The sequence below is a fragment of the Bactrocera latifrons genome, unplaced genomic scaffold (assembly GCF_001853355.1).
Source record: "Bactrocera latifrons isolate USDA-ARS-PBARC rearing strain unplaced genomic scaffold, ASM185335v1 scaffold_21, whole genome shotgun sequence".
Taxonomy (NCBI): domain Eukaryota; kingdom Metazoa; phylum Arthropoda; class Insecta; order Diptera; family Tephritidae; genus Bactrocera; species Bactrocera latifrons.
Genome location: NW_017535630.1, coordinates 1395447 through 1421025, shown reverse-complemented (window position 1 = coordinate 1421025; position 25579 = coordinate 1395447). Strand labels below are relative to the sequence as shown.

The 25579-nt window shown below is 38.9% G+C and overlaps 1 protein-coding gene across 3 annotated transcripts; it reads right to left on the bottom strand.

Moving 5' to 3' along the window:
* Positions 1-3083: 3083 nt before the first annotated feature.
* LOC108968328 (laminin subunit gamma-1) lies at positions 3084-24353 on the bottom strand. Of its 3 annotated transcripts, none has more exons than XM_018932285.1 (16): positions 24263-24353; positions 13669-13978; positions 10111-10244; positions 9850-9977; positions 9484-9788; positions 9064-9373; positions 8200-8611; positions 5864-8140; positions 5469-5676; positions 5290-5393; positions 5078-5211; positions 4901-5016; positions 4742-4828; positions 3745-3915; positions 3557-3686; positions 3084-3487 (listed from the first exon to the last, which is right to left on the bottom strand). In XM_018932285.1, the coding sequence occupies exons 2-16, from the start codon at positions 13831-13833 to the stop codon at positions 3276-3278; spliced, it is 4893 nt and encodes a 1630-aa protein (XP_018787830.1). In that variant the 5' UTR covers positions 13834-13978; positions 24263-24353; the 3' UTR covers positions 3084-3275. The 3 variants fall into 3 exon arrangements, with proteins under 3 accessions (XP_018787830.1, XP_018787831.1, XP_018787829.1); XM_018932286.1 differs by having other exon boundaries at positions 24258-24347; XM_018932284.1 differs by having other exon boundaries at positions 24196-24344.
* Between the last annotated feature and the right edge of the window lie 1226 nt (positions 24354-25579).

The following is a 25579-nucleotide window of genomic DNA, read 5'->3' as shown; positions in this document are numbered from 1 at the left end:
TTTAGAGGTAATCACGAATTGCGAATTATTTGTGTCGGGTTTACCATAATTTGTCAGATGAAGCATGCATTTTTCATGCTACAGCAGATATATACATACATATATATATACATATATATATATATACTTATATATAAAATATAGTTCACCAGATAAAACTACCGCTTACCTTGAGTGTAAAATTTTCATCCTAAAAAATGGGCCATAGATGCTTTCGCCACAAGTGCCATTATTACGGACCACATCGCCATCTTGACAACTGAAAGTGCGGATTATTTTATGGATTAATGTGCCTTTATAATGCAGCGGCATGCCGAGTTTACGACACCCCTTTCACCAGTGCAGTGAGCACGAAAATTTTCTGCTGCCATGGGTACGATATCTGCGCAACTCGAAAATCATGCGGCCAGCTATTATTTATGCAATGAGACAACTTAAAGTTATCCGGAAATCGGGAAATACTCCTACGATGACCATGACAATATCTCTTTTAAAGTCAACTTTTATTTTGGAATCAACCAGTTTCCGCTGCAAAAGAGTATATAATGAAAATCCCGTTTCGATTTAGACGTTGAAGCAAAATATCACGCGTATCAGTCACCAGTTACCAGTCGATATGCTCGAACGAGTAATACAAAATTATGCTCAAGGGAGGCCCTGAGGCTGGCTGAGACGTAGCCGCGGCCAACATTTGAAAGAGATAATCGTCAAAAAATAAATGCCACAAACTCTTCTTTCGAATGATAACAAACATTCGCTATTAAATTTCAAGTTTCTGTGTGTGTTTTTTTTTTTTTTTTAAGTAGAGGACGTCGAAATAGGACATCAAAGCTGGAGTGGGACAACATGACCTAACCAGCGTTGCCGTTGTCTGATACGTTGAACTATCTCAATATCGCTCATCGTTCCATCGACTGCGGATTTCATATAGCAGAACGGGAATGATGAGGCACTTGTAGAGTCTGCTCCTTGTTCGTCGAGAAAGGATTTTACTTTTCGACTTTAGACTTTTATAAAGTACGGTCGATGGAATCTAATAATTGATATTGTGGAAGTTTATCCCACGGTAATTGGTGCAGATGTTGGGAACCCCAATTTTGTGGGCACTGAAAGATTCATATGTGATTATTCCATCTTTCTAACGACGTGGAATTCTTTCTCTACTTCCACTAGATGTTGCTTTTGCAAAAAGTGGTGTGTTTCAGTGGTATTAGGCCTTTCTAGAGGGCCGGGAAGAGGTCGCTGATGAAGACCGGTCTAGGAGACACCGACAATGTGACTTGTGTGCGCAAAGTTTTGAACTCAGAACATCGACTAAGTATTCGTTTAATTGCCCAGATGTTAAATGTATCAAAATCTGTGGTTCATGTGGTTTGTGACGGAGCACATGATCATGCGCAATATGTGTGAAAGTGACCACCAATTTTCGAATAAAGTTATCACAGGTGACGAGTCATGGATCTTTTAATATGATCCCGAGACAAAGAGGTAAGCAATTTGAGACGATAGTGGGGATTCAATCGGTATGTATCTCGGCTCTTAATGCTATACTGGAGAATGCCTTCCGGGATGCTTGGAAATTACGCTGGCAGCACAGGCTCGATGCAGAAGGAGCCTATTTTGAAAGTTTTTAAAAAATTGTAACGATTGGTTCAATAATTTTTTTTTAAATCGACTCTCCGGACAAACCCCTGTAACATCTTTTTACTACAAAAGTATTCGTAATTGGTGGGAAGTGTTGATTTTTTTCTTGTAGTCAAAGAAATCAGCGGCTGAGGTACATCAGCCAACTACAAAAAGTTTACGAATATGTTGCCCAAGTGAAGTAACGAGCCATGAATTGGTTTCGTTGCTTCCGCGTAAAGGAAGGCCACAAACCTGCGAAGACAGTGAATTGGAGACTTTGCTCCATGAGAGTCCGTGCCAAATGCAAGAAGAGCTAGCTTCAGTGTTGGGATTCACGCGCCAAGCCGTTTAAAAGCGCCCACATGCGCTGGGAATGAATCAGAAACAAGGAGCTTGGGTTTCTTATGATTGGAAATCAAGGGATGTTAGGCGTCGCCTGTGAGTCATTGCTCTTAAGGCAAAAAAAGAAAGGCCCAACTCCACCAGCTATATTCCTTAGATACTGCAGCGACCAATTATTATTTGTTCCGTTCGATGTCACTTGGAATGATATTCGAGCTTTGCAAGAAGGTTGGGAAAAAGTTGTGACTAGCGATGGACAATACTTCGAATAGTTCATTTGTAGCCATATTTTTACCAATGTGATCAGATGCATTAATTTATATTTATTTTCGTAAATTACTTGATGCCAGAATATATATTGAGGCATATTTTAGGATATTGTCATATGCCAATCTTTCTCTCATAACAAGCTTTGGTATGATCACGGAGACTCTGTCTGCTGAAGTATCATTTTAAAAATTATGGCCGTTCTGATTCTTTTGAAGCGTATCACATAAGAAGTTGAAAGAAAACGATTCACTTGAGCTTTGGAATATAACATGTAAGAGGTATTCTCACGCTGTTCCGAACTGGTAACGAGCTCTATGAGTTTTTGTATCAAAAATATATTCAGTGAGCACATATTGATGATTTGGTGCGTTATTTGCAACAAATAATTTTAGTTTTGGTAGCAGCAAGGAATCGAGCTATGGCTTATCGGCCTTTACAGTTCACATCAACTAAACTTATCGCATAAATCCAATAAAGCCTCTTGAAACAGTAATAAAATACATTTGTGAATTTTATTATTATTATTATTTATTTATGTAAAAAATATTACATGTTCGTGTTGTTGTTTTAACTGACAATTGTTAATACAGAGTTTTAGGGTTTTAGTAAATAATATTGCATTTAATAATTGATTGTTATAAGGAATGAAAACATGCAAAAATATTTGTTGGCTTAGTTTCCTTAGTATTTTTCTGGTTTGAGCTTGCTTCACTACGAAGATAACAACTTACAGAGAGAAAGAGAGTGCACATACATAAAAAAATTAGATTTTAAAAATATACTTTAAAGCTTAAAACTTAATTACTTTTTCACTAAAATATTTTCATACTAGAAACTATAAGGTATTTTTTGGATTTTCGTCGACGTATTATTGCGCCCAGCTGGCTGGCTGCRAAGGCGCCCACTTCTGGAAGAGCGTCCAATCCATACAGTTATGAGTGTTTGTTTATTTTTTGTTATGTTTTTGGGCTTGATTCTATGGTCAGTTGGGAGTTTTGTTTGTGTGCTTGGGCAGTGTTTGTCGATGCTTGCATCGTTTATGGCTCGAGGCGACTACGTGAATAGCAATCGTTGGGCAGGGCTTGTGCTATTGCACGTATATTCGCTACTTGCTCCTCCAAATCGTACAAATCTTTTTCGTATTTGTCGATCCATTTCTTCTGTGCATTGCGCAGATCGCGGAACTTCTCAATGCGGCCGGTTAAGTTGACGCGGTTCAACTCCAATTCCACCGAGTCTAGGCGATTTTCTATGTGTGTAAGAGGGAAAAGTTTCAAGTGTTAATATAAAGTTCGGTATTTAAGTGCTTGTTACTAACCGAGTTTATCCAAATCATCGACATTAATGTCCTTGAGATTCTCCAATTCCTCTTTAATGTCATCCAGCTCTTGTATGGACTTGTCAATTTGGGTTTGTGCCTCTTGTGCGCCGGCCTTGGCTTGACCAACCTAAAAGGATTGTTTTTGTATTATTTTCCGCTAAATGTTTTCTCCGCTTCGTGCTTACATTACGCTTGGCATCATCCACAAGATTGTCGTCTTTGTTGGCCGCTTTATCCAACTTGACTATGCTGCTCTCGGTGATCTGTACGCGGTGATTGAGTTGATCGGCTTCGTCGCGCAGCTTGCGTGCGTTTACTTTGGTATCGTTAGCTTTCTTACGGATTATTTCGGCGTCCTAAGGGAGGCAAAATATATACATTTTAGGTTATAGTTTATTAAAATGTGGATATTTCAGAAAATTTTTGAAAAATAGATGGAAACCACTAGTCTTTGAGAGAATTCAATGGATAGCAGTTCCTGCTGGAGTGTTTTCGTAGAAATCATCCCTGCAGTCACTTGCTTGGAGTGGAACCGCCTCCTAGGAGCATCATGAGGATATTCCTCAACCACATAGATGACATTAAGCAATACGCCGACCAGACTTCGGAAGTAACTAACCGCCATTCACAGCCATCAATACCTTCACCGACTATCTCTCAGTGAATGTCCATCAAAACACTACTCATTGCAGACGAAGACCTCGAAGTGCCGCGAGAAATGAGAGTGAGCCTTGCCCAGCTTCGTTCCGGATACTGTAGCAGCTTATACTCCAACTTATCCTGGAATAAATCCTGACATATCAAAAAATATGTCCAGTGCGCAATGAGTCCCCGCATGACACTAGCTACCTCTATACATGCTCTTCTAGCCCTACACATCTGACACTCTTCTCCTTGTGGTCTAACCTGTCGAACAGCTCCTAACGAGGATTAGGTACCCCTTTTGAGCAGCAGCAGAATTTAGCATATGTTTCGTCTGTCAGAAATTAATATTTTTGGTTTTGTAGGAATCTAGCATGCATTGCTTAATTGCTTTCTTTTCATTTCTCGTGGAACCAAATAAAGGAATACCGGAGCACGTTTGCTGTGATAACACTGAGGACATGAAGTGATCTTCCCGCCCATCCAGATATGAATGAATGGCCCAATACTGTAAACGTATAAAAACATGAGAATACGTACCTTCGATGCTTGTTCAGCATATTTCTCTTGAGCATTTTGTGCATTGGTCTTGGCCTCCAGCGCATTTTTATTGGCACCCATGAGAGCCTGAAGAAAGAGTTACAAAAAAATGGTTAGACCAAAAATGATGAACTAACGGCAGCTGACGATTCGTGTTACCTCGCCCGCTTGTCGTATTAACTGTTCCGCATTTTCGATTTCCTGCTCGATGCTTGGTACTGTCTTCAACGCTAGATCGGCTTTTTCGGAAGATTTCTGCACATCAGCTTGGAAACCTGAAACCAGCAGGAAGCTTAAAAATGACTTCCGCCTAGCGTGTAACCAAATCGCATTTACCTGCTAGTGTATGATATGTGTTATTGGCTTCCTTTAGGGTGTTATCGCCTTGTTCCACAGCTTTTGTGGCCTTGTCGAAGGCATCCTGAGCGGTCTTCAACAATCTTATATCGTCTTCTTTCTGTTCGTTCGCTCTAGATATATTTGATTGCGGGAGAAGAGTATAAAATATTAATTTTCTACAATAAACAACTTCGGTGATTTGTACTAACCTGAGTATTAGTACGTCAGCCAGTTGATATTCGTCGTCGAAATCGGCAAATATTTTACCGTTGCTATTAGAAATGTCATTAACTCGTTCCAGTAGACTATCGGCCTAAGAAGGATTACATGAAAACGGCATTTATCTTTTAGTAATCTATATTGAAAGCGTGAAAATTAGTTGGTCTACCTCTTCATTGGCCTCCAAGGCTTCTTTTTTTAACTTCTTGATGTCGATTTCGGGTGCCGTTAGACCATTAACATCCGTTAACAATGTCAAGGCGGCGTCGTAAACTTCGTTTGCTTTACGAAGCGCTTCCTTGGTTGTCTGCGCCACATTGTTGAGCGATTGTTTAACGGTGTTCAACTCCAAACGCACCTCCGAACGTAGTTCATCGCTATAAAATGGAATTTATTTATATTTATAGGTTAGGTCTGATGCTTCAAGTTCATAGCAGCAATGAAAGCAACTAGTTAGGTGCAGGAAAACAGCTGATTCGTTGCGATCGAGTGTACCCCAAGGAAATTCGATTCTCTACTGCTATCATTACCCAACTTTAGCTTCTGTTAAGAACAACTACTCACCTAACTTTCTGTTGCAAATTGATGGCGCTCTTAGCCAACTCGTAGGCCTTCTCCACTGCTTCATTGGCATCCTTGGCATTCTTCAAGTCGACCTGAGCTTCCGCCTCCAAGCGATCGGCTAAAGCGCGTGCCTCGCGCGATATCTCTGAGATTTGGTCTGATTGCACGCCGAATTCTACCGACTTATTCTTGGCTTTAGCCAGCGCCTGTGCGCCATCGTCGTTTAGCAGATTCAAAGCTGTTTGTAGTTCGCTCTTTGCCGCCTCGATGATATCATGTGCATTCGTATGGTTTTGTCTGGCCTTTTCGATTTCATCATTCGCCTTGTCTTGCAGCTCATCGCCAGACACCAGATGTGTACGTATATTACTGAGACGTTTGTGTAGATCATCTAATACTTCAGCATATGTTTGACCACTTTCACCGGCACCGTACTTCGCATCCGTTAGAAGAATATCCACTTTTTCTTGCACAGTTTTCAATTTGGCTTCGAATTCGTCATCGTTGGTGACAGGTGTGCGCGCAATCTCATCCAACGTCGCACTGAGGTTACGCAATTTAGCGCGGTGATCATTGGCTGCATCCTGCACGAGATTATAGCAGTCCGGACAGTCGATACAACCCAAATGGCGATCGTATTTGTTCTCCTTGCAACGGTCACAGCGACGTCCTTCAACGTTGTCATTGCAGGGACATTGACCATATTGATCACATTGGAAACCCTTGGAACCGCTTTCATCGCACTCACACGCTTTACAACCCTCTTGTGAGAAACCGTAATGATAGACTTCACACTGATCGCAATGCTGACCCACAACACCGGGCTTGCAGAAGCATTGACCAGTGAATTTATCGCACGTGGAATTGTAACTACCAATGGGGTCGCACATACAATTCTCACAGCCATTGCCAGACATAATATTGAAGTAACCCGGTTGACATTCACTGCAATCACGTCCAATAATATTGGGTTTACAATGACATTGGCCCGTTACTTGATCACATTGTGTTATGCCGTCTTGATTTTGCTCTGTGCCTGGCGGGTAGCAAGTGCAACGGTCGCACTGACCATGCGGCAAGGCCAAAGGATCACCGAAATGTCCCGGCAGACATTCATCACAGTGCTGGCCGGCAGTATTGTGTATACACTTGAGACATTCGCCAGTGGTGCGATTGCAATTGCCGACAGCATTAGGATCCACATTGCCGTTGCAATCGCAGGCTTTGCAAGTCTGTACAGCGCCATAGAGACCAGTTGGATCGCCGAAGAAACCATCCGAACACATTTCACAACGTGCGCCGTAATAACCAATTGGGCATTCTGTACAGATAACGGTATCACCATTGATTTGCATGCAGGCGCCGTCATTGGGACAAGGACAACGTTTGCAGTCGTATGGTGTGCCACCCAAAGCATTGCCATAATAACCCCTAGCGCACTGATCACAATTATCGCCAGCTGTATTATGCTGACAAATACAACGACCGGTCTCCGAATCGCAAATCTCGGCATGACCATTACAGTCACATGGTATACAAGGCATAAACGGACCACCACGTGCAGGACTATGACGATAACCGGGAGCGCAGGACTCGCAAAACTGCCCCAAATAGCCCTCGGGGCAAGTACATTGTTCAATCCAAGTGGCAGGCTGTCCAGCAGCGCCACGATGTGCCGTCTGCAATTCCACATCATCTAAAATAGCTTCACCTTGCACGGAGTAAGTAGCACGTATCTTAATCGCTGTCAAATTGGAGAGTATTGAGAGGAAGCCACGCGATGACTGGCTAGGTTGCCACTGATAATCACGATGCTCGTGTAGACGGAAAGAGTACTCCTTCACGTTTTGATCGGGCATGCCGTTGCCTTGACCGAATATCGGCAGCGAAATCTTAGAGCCTGCACCCTCCAGTATGATATCGCTGGCGCTGGTGCTTGGCGCAACTTGACCCACTAATTGCAATTTGAATTTCAAGTCACGATTGTACGAGGCGCGTTGATCGCCTAGGAAACGTTCTGGCGCGAGGAAGTAGATATATTCATTGCCCTGTGCTGTGGTGCCGATACTGCGACTATACTGATTGTATTTGATATCCACATCGCGATTGAAGAGATCAATGGCGGTCCAACGTTCCTTGTGCTTGTTGAAGTTCGATGTCACCGAGACTACGGAGTAGCCCGGCGCCGTTTGACATTCAGAGGTATGGCCATAACAGAAGCAAGGTGTGCAACCAAAACGATTGATCTGATCCAAGTTGAAGAAGCCCGGTTTACACCTGAAATACAATACACATGTATATTTGCGGTGTAAATATTTCAAGGCTCAATAACTTACTCATTGCAACGCTTTCCCTCCACATTCTCCTTGCAGTGGCAAATACCAGAGTTCGGATTGCACGACGGCACATTGTCCGCCGAGCCGCGTGGATCACAGCCACAATGCTGGCAGCCATGTTGTCCAAACTGATAGAAGTTGTTGTCGCAACGATCGCACTTCTCGCCGGTCACACCGGGCTTGCACTGACACTTGCCGTGACTGTTGCACTGTAGCGAGCGTGAACCCACCGGATCGCAGTTACAATTGATACAGTAGCCATCTTCGCGCATGTAAAAGTTCTCCTTGCAACGCTCGCAGTTGGGGCCATCGCGGTTCTCACGACAGTCCAAACAGTGACCACCGTGTCCGGTTAAATTGAAGAGATGTGCATCGAAGAAGCATTTGTCTGCGAAACCGTTGCAATTGCAAGCTGAAAGTTGTGTAATGGAGAAAATTATCAGACTTGGTTTGTCTGGCTACGTTCATTAAAGTCAGTGTCGCTCATTTACAGTTAACAAAATACCAATTTGTTGTATGAAAATTGAATCTATTCGTTTCAAGCGAATAGTCCCAGTGATGATGTGTCTTTGGATGTACCCAAAATGCAAATACCGTTAGGCAGTTTAATAATAACGCGATAGCAAATAAGTAACTGTTAGGCATTTTTGAACTTTTCACTTGTCTAGCTGCTGCATTACTGCGCTCATTATTTGCCACAAGCCAACATTGTCGCATAGCGGCGCTTAGGCTTCTATCTGATCTACACAATTGAAAACCACTACTTTTTATGGCAACACTGTGTAATCCTGTTTCTCAAGCATCACTCAAATTGGCAGCAATAAAGCGTGATAACTTAAGCTTCGTCACCCGTCGTGTGCTTACCTTTACATTCGTTGACTTCCGTGGATGTTGCCCTTTTCCATTTGACGTCATTGTACAGTGGCAGACATTTTTCACAATCCGGTCCGTCGGTGTTGTGACGACATTCGCAGACTAAAGTGCGTTCGCCATGCATGCCAGTGCTGGCCACGCATTTGCTCGCATGACCGTTACACTTGCAACGTGCACCGACCGCAATATCGGAGATGGCATAGAAATATGATTTGAGTACTTGTGGATCGTAGAAGAGCTCATCACCGAAGGTATTCAGACGATCCAAAGTGATGCGTATGTCGGTGGCAGTAACCCATTCCTGCGGGATGGAGAGAGAGAGAATGTGCAAGCGCGATAGAAAATATTTAGTTAAGGTGAAAGAAAGAAGTTTATTTTTGCATTAGCTGACGGTCGGCGCGCATTACTCACCTGCAATTCGCTGCTGCGCTCGAAAATGATACCACTCGGACGGCCTTCCAGTGTGGAGAAAGCGATTTCACCGTCACGCAACGGCGAAATGTCACTGTATTCGCTGGTGCAAAGCGCATGCGCTTCGACTTCACCCTTTAGAATGGCACGCGAGTCGGTCATCGAATATGTGTAGCGACAATCAGCCGAATAATATTGATATGGTATCCATTCACTGCTCTCCGAGGTGCGTTTATAAATAGTGAACGATTCGGGTCGCGGCGACCGGAAGAGTATGCGTACGTAAGTGATATCGTATGATTTGCCTGCAAACAAAGCGAGGAGATTTAAAAGTTGGAGCAAGTGCTTATAGAAGCATTCACTAACCCAAATGCAGCGTCAAGTTGACATGGTTCGGATGTTGTATGCCCTCATACATTGTTTCGGACTGCCACCATGTGGGATTTTGTGGATCGTGTAGATCGGTGAGAAACCCTGGGTGGTGATCTTCATATCTAAAATATCGAAATTGTTCGTAGTTGTAAATGGGTTACGGCTCTTTGACTTAGAGATCTTTGTAGACATATTTAGTAGCATTTGCCTCTCTAATTTAGAGTAGCGCTCTCTCTGCTGGATTACTTTACTTACCTGCAGATTTCACAATTTTTATGATAAGGATTCATAGTTTGTATACAAAAGTGATTATCACCGTTCTCGCCGCAAGTGTTTGTGGCCTCGATTTGTAGCTGGTAGGCGGCGTTTATAAATTCCGGCATACATCTCTATGAAAGGGAGGGAAGAGAAAGAATGTATTCTTGAATATTCTGTTTCTTTCCTATTATTGTTGGGTGAAGAAACAGGAACAGGAAATCTAGGTCTGACTTCTTATAAAGCCAAACATATTAGCTCAACCTAATTGTTATTAAACCGTCACCAAATACGACGGGAATTCAAGCTAACCCCATAGTAGTCTACTTTTTAAAAGAGTTAAAATTTTTATTTAGAGACAATCACCAATAATTTGTTTACGGTTTGGCTATAGTGAAGTTCACAGGTAACAAAAGAGGAATGATTACTTCCTGATATTCAGTAAAGCCTATTGAATTGGCTGTTTACCGTTGAACCTCGTAATGATCCAATAAAAGAAGTGAAGTTGCTCCAGCGAGTATTTGTTAAAGTAGCTAAATTTCATTCTGTGTAATCAGAATAGTCCTTTTATAAGTAAGAAGTATTCTTGAAACCAAGAAAAGAGCGAAACGACAGGGATCCCTACTTACTATAACTAACTATACTGACAAAACTTGCTTGTGGCAATATGGTACTATGCCTGCTTGGTATTCCCGCTTGTACTTGGTGCTATGAGAATTGGGAAGAATCTATCGGAACCATGAGAACCGATGGCTTAGACATGCTGACGCCTTGTCAGGAGTTTCTGCGTTCGCTTGACAGAGGAAGCAGTTAAAGTAGGAGCCATCTCAGCGACTAAAGGAACAAACTTTTAGGAATTCAGGCGCTGTCTTTTTCTGACAACTCTATTACTGGACTAAACAAACACGCTATTCCGATCTTTCGTGGATCTGGACTGAAAGGATAAGAACCTAGCTGCAGAGCTGAATAGAGAAAATAAAATCTGCTATAAGAGTGAACAGCTTCTGGCATACGCCGATGATATTGATATCATTGGTTTCAATGACCGCACCGTAAGTTCTGATTTTTCTAGACGGCATAGGGAACGAGGGAAACACGAAATATATCTTGTCATCAAACAAACAGTCGTCGCACTCGAGACCTGGTAACCACGTCACAATTGTCAGACATAACTTCAAAGTCGTAGATAATTTCGTCTATCTTGGAACCAGCACTAACAGGAACAACAACTTCAGCGTCGAAATCCAACGCAGAATAACTCTTGCCAACAGATGTTACTTCGGACTGAGTAGGCAATTGAGAAGAAAAGTCCTCTCTCGACGAACAAAGCCCAAACTCTACAAGGCGATAAGTCGGCTTTATGAATTTTCGAGAGAAAGGTTCTGCGGAAGATGTATGGTTATTCGCGCATTGGCCCCAGTTGCTGAAACGATGAGCTGCACGAGATATACGACGGATTTGATATAGTTCAGCGTATCAAGAGACTGCGGACACGCTGGCTAGGTCATGTCGATTTTGATAATGAAATCTTATGGAAAAGTATAGTAACGAAAATTTTTAAGGAGTTAACTTGTCAAGAAATAAAGGCGAGTTGGGACTGGAATAAGCTCTAAAGAGGAATATCTAAGGTATAAATATGGGAGATTACTTTTTATCGGTTCCGAGTATCACATTACGAGTATTTTGTTAGTTTCTATAAAATATCTTTATGAACTAAACTTTTTTTAGGAAACTATTAGCAATTTATGATTTAGAGGCAATAACAAATGACATACATAGATACAAAGAGATATCTTCATAGATTTTTTGCCTGACAGCGCTCCTCTGGGTTGTGAGTTCGAATAGACAATTTAATTAATAATAATGTCAGCCACACGCGACAGCAGCTAAATGAGAGCTTTTGCTGTTCATATTCGGTATCAACCCCACGCATTATTTACGGCAAGCCGGCTGACAACTTGACATTTAAATTATGATATAATGAAAATATTTTGGTCGCACTCCACTATTAGTGAACAAAGTGGTCAATTACAATAAATTAGTTTGTTTGAGACGAAATAATTCGAATTAATTTACACAAAACATATTTGTCAACAATAAAATCATAAATTCATGTCTGCAATGGTGGATTATAGTATAATATACATATGTATATATAAATAAGATTTTGAGTTCATACGAGCACAAGTATCGTTTGTGGGGATAGATAAATGTACAGAGAGAAGGAAGTTGAGTGTACCAAAGGGTAGCTCTAGAGTTTACATGAGATCATGGAACAAATGTGGGGCGATATTGTTGTGGAAAAAAGATATTTTTGAGGTCAAATTACTCATATTTGCTCAATCCTTAATCGTTGGAAGAACTGAGAATCCAAATTGAATCCTTCTACCACAATATGAATAAGTAAATTCATATATTTTTACACGATTCGCGAGATGTCTACAAGAGATAAATATAGGTCATTAAAAAGGCGACATTCTAGAGTTTGCTGTGTAGTCCAAAAGGCAATCCTCTTGAATTACAAAAGTCTAATCTCATTATATATATATTTTTTTAATTTTTGAAATTGCTATTGAAAATAAATATAACCTCAAAACCAACATCAGCAGAAAGGCATAGGCATATTCACCATCGATACCTCATCCAGTGTCTCATACCGTGAGACGCACAAAAGATGCTCCATTGCCACCCCTGTGTCTTGCTCTTGCCACTTTTGACATTTACTGCAGTCTTCTCGGTCTGTCAGCCCCGTTATGCAGGCGTGTGATGTCACCAGACAGTGAGTATACTTTAATCTGTGGTTTTTGCTATTGCGAAAGCAGCGGAGCTGGCCTTTAAGCGCCTGTAGGCAATTCCAGAGTCAACATCTACGTAGGCAGGCAAGCAGCAATGACGGCAGTAGCCTCGTGTCGCATATCGGCCAAAAGTGTCTTGGAGTTAAATTATAATGCTTGGCACAATTCTTTCATTTCATTAAGGATAAACATAACCTCTAAATTTTTATGTTAAAGCTGAGTCTTAATACCTGCCTCCACGAATCTCTTCCACGTCTCGAACGTTGAGTTTAGATTAAAATACATAGTTTTTGAACATTTTGCAGTACCTGTAGGCAAAAAATATTTCCAACCATCATAGCTTCCGAAAATACGATCTAATGTCGTCCAGTCCTATCCATACAAGTTTGAAAAAAATTTATATAGGAGACTTTATGTATTTATGACGATATGAATACATTTTCTAATTCGACAATGTTAAGTCTCCAAAATCTTATAATGGCTATATAACCACAGAGTTTTATTTTGGAATACGGAAAGTTCGTTTCTCAGCAATTTGGGACAAAAGTGCCGAAAATTACTATTTATGGAATATTTTACGGTTCCACCCAATTTTCTTTTAAGAGGCCTAACTCGGAAATCAACTATTTTAATCTTATAGACTAACTTTTTAATTTCGTTTAATAATGATTAATCTAAAAAGTATTTGAAGACTAATTTCTTCTCTTAATTTTTTAATCAATAATGGTAATCATCATTTTCTTTTGATAAAGTCTTGACTTACCTGCGGTCGTCCGTATTGATCATAGCACTCCAAGGCGGGCATGAAGGTATTGCCATGTCCCACAGCAGTAGTTGTTGGCGCATGTTGCATGAATAGACACAGCAGCAAAATGCCACATAGCAGTTGTCTTCGCAGTGCGAAGGGACTCCATTTATTTAGTCTCATCTTTGACAATTGCACTTTGGCGCAATTCTAGGATTTTAAATTCGTTTTATTTATGTTTTTGCTTTAATTATCACACTCTTTCTTTTCAACAGTTATTTTGTTTTACTAACGCATTTTAACACATTATGGCAAAGTCTTTTACTTTCTGCAAAGAATTTGGAGAGCAAATATTCATAATTAATTATTGACCTAGCGATTTTCGAGGGAAGGCACGAGGTCGCAGGTTTTGCTTTAAAATAATTGCTCAATATATGTATGTACAAGTATGTGTGCGTATACATATGTATGTCTGCAGATTTTCACATCTGTTCAACACATTTAAGAACAGTGACTAAGATGTATTTGCATTTAGTTAAAGAAAAATCTGAAAATCGCTGGAAAACATTTTTTTGTTTCGAGTACAAACATAAGTGTTTTTCTTCCATTAGTTCATTCTCAACTAAGTTAAGAATTGCATTATTACATATATCGAATTCAAAAGGATATATGTGGCGTGATCTATTTCGAAGATTCCAACTTTAAAAAAAAAAAAAATACTTGTCATTTCATGAGGTAGGGGTTTGGGGTTGAACGATTTATAGACGTTCTTCAGGTGTAAGTCTTTCCAATGTCATATTTTATTAATTATTAAATTAAGGTTGAAAATGCATATAATATATATTGAATATTTCTAAATTCATTAGTACAAAAAATGAAGCAATTATCACCTTAAGGTGTTATATTCACCTGGAAGTCGAAATTTAATCAAGTTCACCAATCCGTTTTTTGAATTTTGGAGAACTACCGAAAAAAGGTGACTGACGTTGAAGAAGTTTTTTCAACTTAAAACTATATCAAATCAAAAAACAAAAAAATACTATGGATGAGCACAGATAATGATTGCAAGTACAGTCAAAATTTTGATTTACTAAAAAGTCGATTTTTAAAAATTAATTAAATTAAAATTCAGAGTGGCCTTCAAAGTAATCCCCACCAGAACACTTATTTTCCACGTATTTTTCCAGCCCTCAAAACACATTTCATAAGCACTTTTCGGGATAGCCTTCAGCTCATTTAGCGAATTCTTTATCTCTTCGATAGACTGAAAGCGGATTCCATTCCTATGAGATTGCATCCTATGATATTCCCGCGAGAGATGTCGAGCTCTCTTGTTAACCGTTTTGCCAACTCACTCGACGAGAGGTCGAAGGTAGTCCTTCGAAACCTTCATATTGATGTTATCAAACTTTTTTGTTACATCAAATATAATCCAGGAAGCTTTTTCACACCAGCGGTATCTACCGAAAAAGCATAGTTCAAGTAGTAGGAAAGATTACTCCGAGATACTTAATTAATCAAGGTGACCATTTTATGTATGATTACTTGAATTAAATGTTGAGAAAAATGGTGCGAGTAGTAAAACGTTAATAACTTACATAATGGTATTTCATGAGACGGTAAAGCTACTGCATATAGCAAACTGATATTGTTACCAGTGCCTTACAGCAGAAAGTTGTTGGCTCTGCTCCTTAAGTTTGGATTTATAAGCAAAGCGATTAAATTGCGTACTAATGGAACAAAGCAAGAAATATATCGCAACAGAAGGAAAGCTCAAATAGCAATACTGAATATACAAATTTAATGTAGGTGGGCTATATGGGTATACATATATAAACTGTAAGGTTTTATAAATGTAAAAACTCCACTCTAAATATTCGTGTGAGTGAAGACTATCATTACAAGCCAATCGCTCAAATAGCTTTGTATAACTATGTACCTTTATAAAATTATGTTATTATAAATATTTATGGGAATGTAAGTCAGAAGTGAAATTTGCAAAGCAACACTCTCCTTAGTAACTTTTCTTCAAACACGTGTCTAGAGTCTGGACAATTAGTGTATCCATTTGTTTATCCAATTTTATACTTGGGCAGCGCACTCATATTAATTTCGGACTTCACTCAACAGGAATAAATACAAAATCGTGCAAACAAAGACCGCACCGCAAAGCAAGAATTAAAAAGTGAAAATACCAAAAACGAAAATAAAAAAATTTAGTAAACAAACTTGTGCTAACATTAAGAAGCACCCGCAAGACCAGATGGGCTGTGACTCGCACTCTTAGGTAAATTATTCTTATTCATATGGACTTATGTCAGCTATAGAAATATATGCGCATTTTACGAGGGACGCTTGGAACTTCAAGCGTATCTTCGTTTTATGAGCTTTTTAAAAGTGACAAGAAGATCCGACGTTTTCGAGACACATTTTATTCAGCGTTGAGGCTCATTTCTGGCTCAATGGGTATGTAAGAAAGCAAATTGTCGCATTTGGGACGAAGAGAAACCTGAAGACTTCAAGAGCTGGCTTTTCATCCAGGAAAAAAAATTTTTTGTTGGTGTGGTTTGTTTGCCGGTGGAATCATCGGTCAATATTTCTTCAAAAATGTTGCCGGTGAGAACGTGACCATCAATGGTGACTATGATAACCGCCTATTTGATGCCTCGAATCGAAGCTCGTGATCTCAGCGACATTTGGTTCCAACAAGACGTTGCCATTTTCCACACGTCACGTCAATCAATGAATTTATTGAGAGAACACTGCGGTGAAAAGATAATTACACATTTTGTGCCGGTGGATTGGCCACCAAGATCGAGTGATATCAAACCCTTAGACTATTTCCTGTGGGGATATGTAAAGTCTAAAGTTTGTGCGGACCATCACGCCTCTATTAAGGTTATCTAAACATTACACGTGTCATACGCCGCTTTCCAGTCGATATCCTCGAAGAGTAATCCAAAAGACTCAGCGGATGGACCATCTGACACGTAGCCGCGGCCAACAACGCGGCCGAGATAATATTTGAAAAATAAATCACAAAGACTTTTTGTTGCGAATGATAATAATCGTTTCTCATTAGATTTGAAGTTTCTGTTGCAAAAGTGAGATGCTCAGTTGCGTGCGTATCAGTGCGATCCTGAATATTTACGGCAAAAGGAAAGTCTAAATCAAGATTTAGGAAGTTTTAATGTTTTTATTAAAACAAAAATCGGTCAAAAACTATTTTCTATTCTGAATCACTGGCATATTAAGCCGACATACATATGCAAATACATAATATTCCAAAAGTGTTTCGAATCTATGGATTATTACGGTATAGTCGGCATTATCGTATATATTAATATTTATCGATATGTTCATTTGATGTATGTACATACATATAACTGTACTCGTATGTACCCACAACATTTCCGTTGAATGTATGAGCACACTTCAGACCACCAATGGCTGTTGATGATTTCATATCTTTATGCCATTTTTGATTGACTGCAAATCAGCAAAGCAAATGGACAAACAAAACAAACAAACAGACGCAAGCGTGTTGAGAATTCAAAATATTCTGCTCAATGTATACAYATACATACATACATTTGCACATACATGTGTTTACATTAGAACACCGTGAATTGTGTGCACAAGAAATTTGGGCTTGATGAGATTATAATGTTTTTTAAATGCAGTGACGCGAATGCTGACTGAGGCCGGCTGCTAATATTTCCAAATGTCTTTGTGTGAGGCTAGTGCGAATTCCAGCACTTTAAGTTATAATTTAAATGTAATTTTTATTAAAACAACATTGTAACGCTTAATTGCAGCGGATCTCAGCTATTGTGGCAGCAGGCAAGACAGACAAATCTGTATATATATAGTACATACGTATATGAATATATACACATATATAATATGTTCTCACACGTACTTAGGTATGTAGTCGTTGTGTACATTTCCGCCGCAACAGATGTGGTGATATCATCTCTATTCCTACATTAGGCTGTAGTGTTTCGCTATGGAGATTTATTTTGGAGCGAACACGTAGCCTTCGTCGAACAAATATAGAGGATTGGGCATACCAAATTTATAGCCACAATGAAGAATTTCAGCTATTAGAAAATCGTGCATCCTAAATTTAGATGAGTTACCATTAATACGAGAGTATTTTTTCAAAATTCAGTTGAAGTGAAAGAGATTGAAGCTTTCGTTGAGAGAAGATTAATTAAGACTTCGGCAAAGTCGGTGAAATGCCTGATTCTAAAAGAAGATAGTATCCTACGGAGTAGCTGTTTCATACACAAAAATGAGATATCGGTATTATTCCAAGATCGTTGGCAGGACCGGTGCGATCATCAAAGAAAAATTTGATTTAAAACGATTTTAGTATTAGTATAACAGAAAAACGATAATAATCTCTTGGCATTAGTTTTATTTCAAAACAACTTCAGAAGACCGTTTTGACCTGAATCAAGGTTGGACGATGAACCAAGTCGAAGTTATGATGAAGATATAATGTGGAAGAGATAATTATAGTTTCTTGATAGTTACGAAAAGCATGGTAAATAAAAAAACTACACATTCTTTGTCAGTTAATCATCTAAGAGTTCCAGGGTGCAGCAAAAATCTGTTGTTGCAGAAAAAGTTCCAACCTTTCCTTAAAAAAAAAAAATAATATATTATATTATTCAAATTACTAAACTTCATTTTGAAATGGAAAGGCGTATATTTTATAATGCATAGACGAAGAAGATACCAAGAAGAGAAGGGAGACGTTTCGAATTATGAACTAAGTGTCCTTCATGAATGGATAATCGGAGAAATGTGTTATTAATAAAAATTTAGTTGACTTCGAAAGTCTCAGACTTAAACTATAAGCAATTCTTAAAATTAAACGAAACATTTGGTTTTTGTTGTCATATCATATCTTACGTTTTATCAAAACTGAACATACTATATATGAAAAAAACTCTGGCTCGCTCCTACGCTCCTAATTTTTGGTTGTTATTATTACAACAACGGAAAAAGTCTCCAAATACTATTATTAACCTAAGATAATAATCTCTGTTCGTGTTAGTTTTGAGAATATGTCAATACTGTTTTATATCGTGTGAAGTTTGTGAGGTAGTTGAGGAGTTAACATTAACTAAAAATAATGCGAAACCAATAAATTGTACAGACTATTCTTTGCTTCTGGTACAAACGTCTTAAGATCCCACCGACATGTCCGGCTGTATGCAGGTGTTTTAGGTGGGCCTCGAACCCGAGCCAGGTGGAAAAGGTATCCCTTCAACCAGACCAATTGGACCCAAATATTACTTGCAAAAAGCTTTTATTATTTGGGGTGCTGATTAACGCTGATTAACTCTTTAAGTAGCCTGGGGTAAGGCTGTCGTCGGCTTGTACTCAGCTAAAAACACAATGGCTGTTGGACATGTTGGCTACAGGGACTGACCGCATGCTTAAACCTGGTACCATGGGAGCAGTTAGCCCTTGGAGTTCGCTTCAATTTGCTCTTTGAGTTCGGAACGTATAATTGAGAAATTAAGTTCAGTAAGGAGTCGCTTTGCGGCCGAGTGCCGGACAACCGTCACGGCAGATGTTTTAGATCGGCCTCGAATTCCACTGAGGTGGAAAAGGTGTCCCTTCTACCTTGCCAATTGGAATCAAATAGTGTATGGTAAAAGCTTGTATTAATTTAGAGTTGGTAAATGCATTGTTTTGATCTAAGTTTATCTCTTACTTAGCTGTTAAGCCCCGTGGAGTAAGGCCGTCGACCGGACGTGGTATATCTGTCCGTCTTTTCGCCTCAGTTTTTTGAGATACCGATCTGAAATATTGCACTCTTTTTCTCCTTTCAACAAGCTAAAATCTTTGAGCTAGTTGTCAAGAGGGCTCGACATCTCTCGTGAGTCCATTCGAATGATTTTGGTGAATATTTTGGGTATAAAATTCGTTCTTGCTCGACTCGTCCTGATAAAGCTGAATTTTTTTTTTTTTTAATTTTTCAATTCCTTCATGAAGAGCATTAGAGCAAACAAATCAACAATCAGCGGAATGGAGGGAAAAAACGAGGAGAAACCAAAAAATGAACACGACTTAGCCGCTCAAAAATCAAAGTGATGTTCATTGTTTTTTTTTTTTTTTTTGTTTCTGATATTCGGTGTTTGGTGCGTCTGGAATTTGTACAGGAGTCGATTTGGCGTTTCTGCGAGAACATTCGACGAAAACGGCCAGAATGAATAGAATCTATCAACCACCGCATTCATCAGATTTGGCTGCGTTTGATTTTTTCTTGTTCCCCAAACTGAAATTGCCGTTCCGTGGAACCCGTTTTCAGTCGACCGAAGAGATAAAACGAAATTCGCTGAAGAATCTGAAGGCCATCATAAAAATTGCTTTTAAAAACTGTTTCGAGGATTGGAAAAATCGTTGGCATAAGTGTATAACAACTGGCGTGAAATTCCGGTTACTTTTCTGTCGCAACGCATATCATGCAGTGCCATTTTTACCCTCATCACTATAAAAACTTTTTACTAAAATTTATTTTGAAATTTTTGAGATAACGAAAGAACGGTATACATATGTATGCACATGGAGTACATTCCACTATGTATGTATGTACATTTGTATTTCATGGGATCGTAGTTGTAGTGTAAACATTAAATAAAATTTTAATGTAGAAAAATGAGAATGAAAAAAAAACTACAGTATCCATGCAAAGCATATAGTTTTCCATTAAACAATCTGTGTGAACAACTATATACATACATATATAAGAATATATACTTATTTTTTTATACACTCTCATATGTGACATGTTGATTTTGCGAGCAGTAAGCCGATCGACTGACGACATATCATATTCCTGTGTATGGCAAATAAGCACAGCCTTCTAAAGCCCACTGCAAATGAAACTACTAACAATCAGTACATAATAATGTATAAATACACATGTAAAAGTTTATTTATTTACAGTGGTCACATGCATGCGCTACAGATAGACACACACACACACACTTATGTAGACGCTTGAGAACTTTATTCTTGATAGTATTTCATAAATCCAAGCTGTGATTAAGTAATCTCCGTATATATGTATGTATGCACATATACTTTGTAAAACAAATTCATTAAGATCACACGCACACATTTAGAGAAACACACACATGCGCAAAGGCAGCTGTGAAACTGTAAGGAGCGTCGAAGAGGCAATGACTTTCATTCGGAACACACATCCGCTGATTTCGAATTTTATGCTTTTGCTCCGCTTGCTATATATTATAGTTGTTGTTGTTGTTGCTTTTGCTTTCTAAAGCGACACAGTCCAGTTCCTTTTCAGATAAGCGTTTTGAGGTTACGAGCATGAGCTATTGCATGAAGCGAGCATTTGTCGGACATGGGTGTGTGTGAGTGTGTATATATTTAGGTATTCTTAGAATGTTTTTAGGAAACAAGCATGAACCGATTTCGAAATAAATGTGTTTCGAAAATGTGCTAATTTGACAGGAAGTTGCAGGAGTAATGCAATCAAATTAGCTCTGAAGTCTAAGAGCAGTGCCCTAGGCCCAAAAGTTTTTAAAACTTCTTAGTAGTAAAAGGACCCAATATTTCTTTTGCTTTTCCATAGCCGAAAGTTTAAATTTTAAGTAATCTTGGTTTAGAAGTAATATGTACTGTATTTAAATATTATGACCAATCCTCATGGACTACTTAACTGAACTCCATCTGGTATCGCAAAGGACCAAAACCTCTGTCTGTGCGTGGCTCATAGGCCTACCAGACTAACCTAACCGAACCTGGCTGAAAACGATAAAAAAAAGGTATTAAAAGTTCATAAAATTTATTGAGAACTGTAAAGTGTCTTCTAAAAAATTTCCAAGATATGCCGTATGGGAACTTTAGAGACTTCATACCAGGAACCAAATGACGAAGAAAACACTATAAGTATAATGGGTTCAGAGCTTTGTGGAGGAGGAAGCTCAATAGGGTAGATCTGATGGCATGAACGTATTTTAGAGTCCATAAAATAATTCTAAGAACAGGCTTTGCATTCAGAGGGCTTTGATTTCGAAGTTTTATAATTTTATTTTACTGACAGACTTGCTTTTCAAGATTGGTCATATACTTAAAAACAATGTTTCTGACTGATAGTGGAGGAGAATCGAAAAATACATGGAATAGAGAAGAAATATTACGTTTACATACACAGAACTGAAACGATTTCAATCGGAAAAGGTTTGATTGCTCGAACAGTATGCGGAAATAGAAGAATTAGAGGCTTATGAAACACTTCTTATGGTCAAAAAGTACACTAAATAAGTGATATAATCTCTTGAGGAGTATTTGGTGCTATATGCTTAACTTAATTTCTATACTCTGAACAGCGTACAGGTACTAAGTTTGCCAGTAAGTTCATAACACCAAGAAGAAAATGTTGTAGACCCTATAAAGTGTATAAATAAATGATCAGCGGGACGAGCTGAGTCGATTTGGCCATGTCCGTCATCTGTCCATCTGTATAGGTGCGAAATAGTCTCTTTGAGATATCGATCTGAAATTTTCAACACGTTCCCTTCTCCTAAAGGAGCTGTTCAACTGTCGAAACTGTCGATGAAGGATCTTGGATCTTGTTCGAAATTAGTTTCCTGTATGGAAAGCTGATTTATTATACAAAATAACGTCACAAAATTTGGTATTTGTTAATTTCAAAGACAACGGCACAATATCCGAACAAATTGTTTAAAGAGGATCCCTACTGACTGACTGATCAAAATCCAGTTTTTGTATGGAAAACTTTTTTATTTGACAAGATATGTTGAAATCAAATTTAGCGTAGATTATTATCGAAGGCAACGCTACAAGTTTGAAATAAATTATTCAGATCAGGCCTCATTTGAACATTCTTTACTGGTGCCACTGCTTTTAATTTTTTTTCACTCTTTTTATAGGTGTGGTACAAATTAAATCCTCTTCAAAAAAAAAAAAAAAAAAAACCAAAAAAAAAATGCAAGAGAAAACGTTAACGTTATAATGGTACAACAAATTCTGATCAAAGTGAAGATCTTCTAGTAATTTGATTTGAATTACATATTAAGCCTTTTTTGTTGACAATTTTAGTATTGAGTAAAAAATCAATGAACCAGTTAGCTTTTATAGATCACAAGCACGTTTAAAATAGAAGATCTTCCAGAGATCGTGGGAGGATCAATTCGTGATCTATATCACGTGGCTTAAAATTTAGTTAAATGAAAGCATTAGACGATCGCGTAAGAAAGTCTTTTTTTTTTTCTGAAAAAGTGTGTACAACGTAGATATCTTTCTGTTACACTGTAGTAGACAACATATGAATCTAATATCTGCAACAACTTCACAAATTGCTAAATTATTAGTTTTGAATATGATTTATCGCGTTCTTCTATTTTTCGTTTTCCAAACTAGCTTCATTACTGTTTTTACACGTTTGTTTTTGTCTTCTTCCGCGCGTGTTTTTCTGTAATTTTATTGTATACTTTGTTTTTGTCAACACCTTTTGTATCTTCTACTTTTCCATTTTTCTTTTTCACACACCGCTTCTCACACCTCTGAGTAGTAACTGCGCTGATTGGCATGACACGGCGCTCTCTGCGGCACAGGTAACACTGCGGCGAGCAAGAGAAGTTTGGAGACTCGTGTGAGGCGATCTTTCGCACACACGTTCGCATGTCTTACCAAGACCGGCCCTTGTTACTCCCTACAACTTCTGTGCTCACTGTGCTCGCCGTGCTCAGCCACAAAAAGGCAGGGCAAATGCACGCGAAGTCGAAATCAAACGAATTGCGCCGGTGAACTATGTTTGTGTGCATGCAGCAGCAACAAAAACATTATGTTTTATGTGCAAGTGGTAACGTTGTTATTGTTTTAATGCAGTTTTTCGTAGCATGCACTTATTTTTCACTTGTGGTTTTGTTTTTTGATTTTTTGTTGGTGTTTGTTTTTTTTTTTTGATCGTGTTTTCTTTGCTTTGCTTTTTTGGGTTGAACGGAATTTCGGTTCCACGAACTTAATATATTGGCGTGTAATTGTAGACATGTTTTCGTTCAAAACTGCTAGGCACACACACACACGAACACTCCAAGGCATGAATTTATTAATTTGAACTTTGTTTGAGTTAAATTTCGTAGTTTTCGAAAACTTTTTTAATTTTCGAAAAATTGTTTTTGAATTAATTCATATATTTTCTCAGTAAAATTTTTCGCTCCAGCATTTTTAGTTCACTGCGTACACATATGACTGATTTTATAGCAGTGCAGCTCCTCATACAAATACATTTATTAAATTTTCATTATTGAATTGGCTTTTTCTTTCCTTTAAGATTTCGCAATTTCTTTTGTTTTTGTTGCTTTGCACTTTCTTTTCTTCGCACTTTTGGGCCAAGAACCTTTTTCTGCGCTTCATACATGACCAGGAGCCCGTTGGCCTGTCACCATTTCCGACCGATATAATTATTCACCCACACATACACATACACATACACAAACACTTGCTTTATACATAAGAGTAGCTCATTTGAACCTTCTTTGCTTGACAGTGGTGCCACTGCTTTTAATTTTTTTCCAAAAAATTTTTTTTTGTACTTCACCAGCAGCGCACCGAGCCGTCCCTTAACCAAATTCCAATCCGTTCCGTATTTATCCGTGCGCTTGCTCCGCCGTCCAATGCTCAACTGATTTGTGTTGCTCGCCGTCGAGTCGCTTGAAACTCTACAAGATCCCGATTACGTTGCGCTGCCATGGGTTTGGTCACTTGGCCGCCTGTGCGCTGCCACTAAGCATATTCTCCTACACATAGGCTTCTTGAATATATATATACATCTATATACTTAAATGCGTCTCGTCTCATGCCGCATCTCAGCGCTATGATTGTGACTTCTCACAAATCCATCCATTGTGCGATCACATGTTGCTGTTGTTTTTGCCATAATGTACAATACACTAGTTTGTTTGTTGTTTTGTTCGCGCCGATAAATGAGTTTTGAGTTTGTTTTGTGTGCTGGCGGTATGAACTTAGCTCCGTCGTATTTGATATCTTTGCAGTTATACATATATATATATATATGTGTGTGTGTATGTGTGGGAGTGTATGGTTGCCAGACGCGCTCTTGTCATTGGATCTTTGAAGATCGGCTGTTGTACTACAAGCCTTTTCTTACTACAACTAGTACATGAAATGATCATACGAGATATTGAGGATGCATAGCAATTCCTCGTGGTCAAATTTCTGCATACTCAACTTTTTCGTGTGATAAAGATGTAAAAACTAGAGATTTTGAGAATTTATTTTCATTTGAAATCTTTCAATATATACTGTGCAATGGCTGCGGAACTGACAGTTCTTGAGGGAAAATTAAGTGTAGTTCTTTCAGATGAAACCTGAAATGTTTAGGAATAAGAACTTCGCCTATCCACAGCTCAGGACGACGTGATGAAAATTTTAATATCTTATCTGTCTTCCTTAAGTAATATAACAGCTTAAGAATATGTGTTGCACATAGAAGAGGAAGCTGCAAATATGTCAGATCACTGCACTTCGGGCTATGATCAGTGCCTCTTGATCCATCCATGGGACACCTGCATAGTGAGGCCCGCATGCTCCCAGTTAAAGAGTATAATGAGTTCCTCTTCAAGCTGGGGTGCTATTGCAGAAATCATCCCAGCTATCACCTGCTTTCCGCTCCAGGTTCTTAGGAGCATTCAAGAGGTACTTCCTCAACTACGCCAATGACATGAAGCAATACGTTGACCAGACTTCGGACTCAACTAACTTCAGATTTGCAAAGACCGCCGTTCATAGTGGAGCCATTAAAACCTTCAACGACTCCCTCTCAGTGAATGGCGTACTTAAAGTCAAACCACCACCCATTGCAGACGAAGAGCTTAAGTTGCCGCGAGAAACGAAG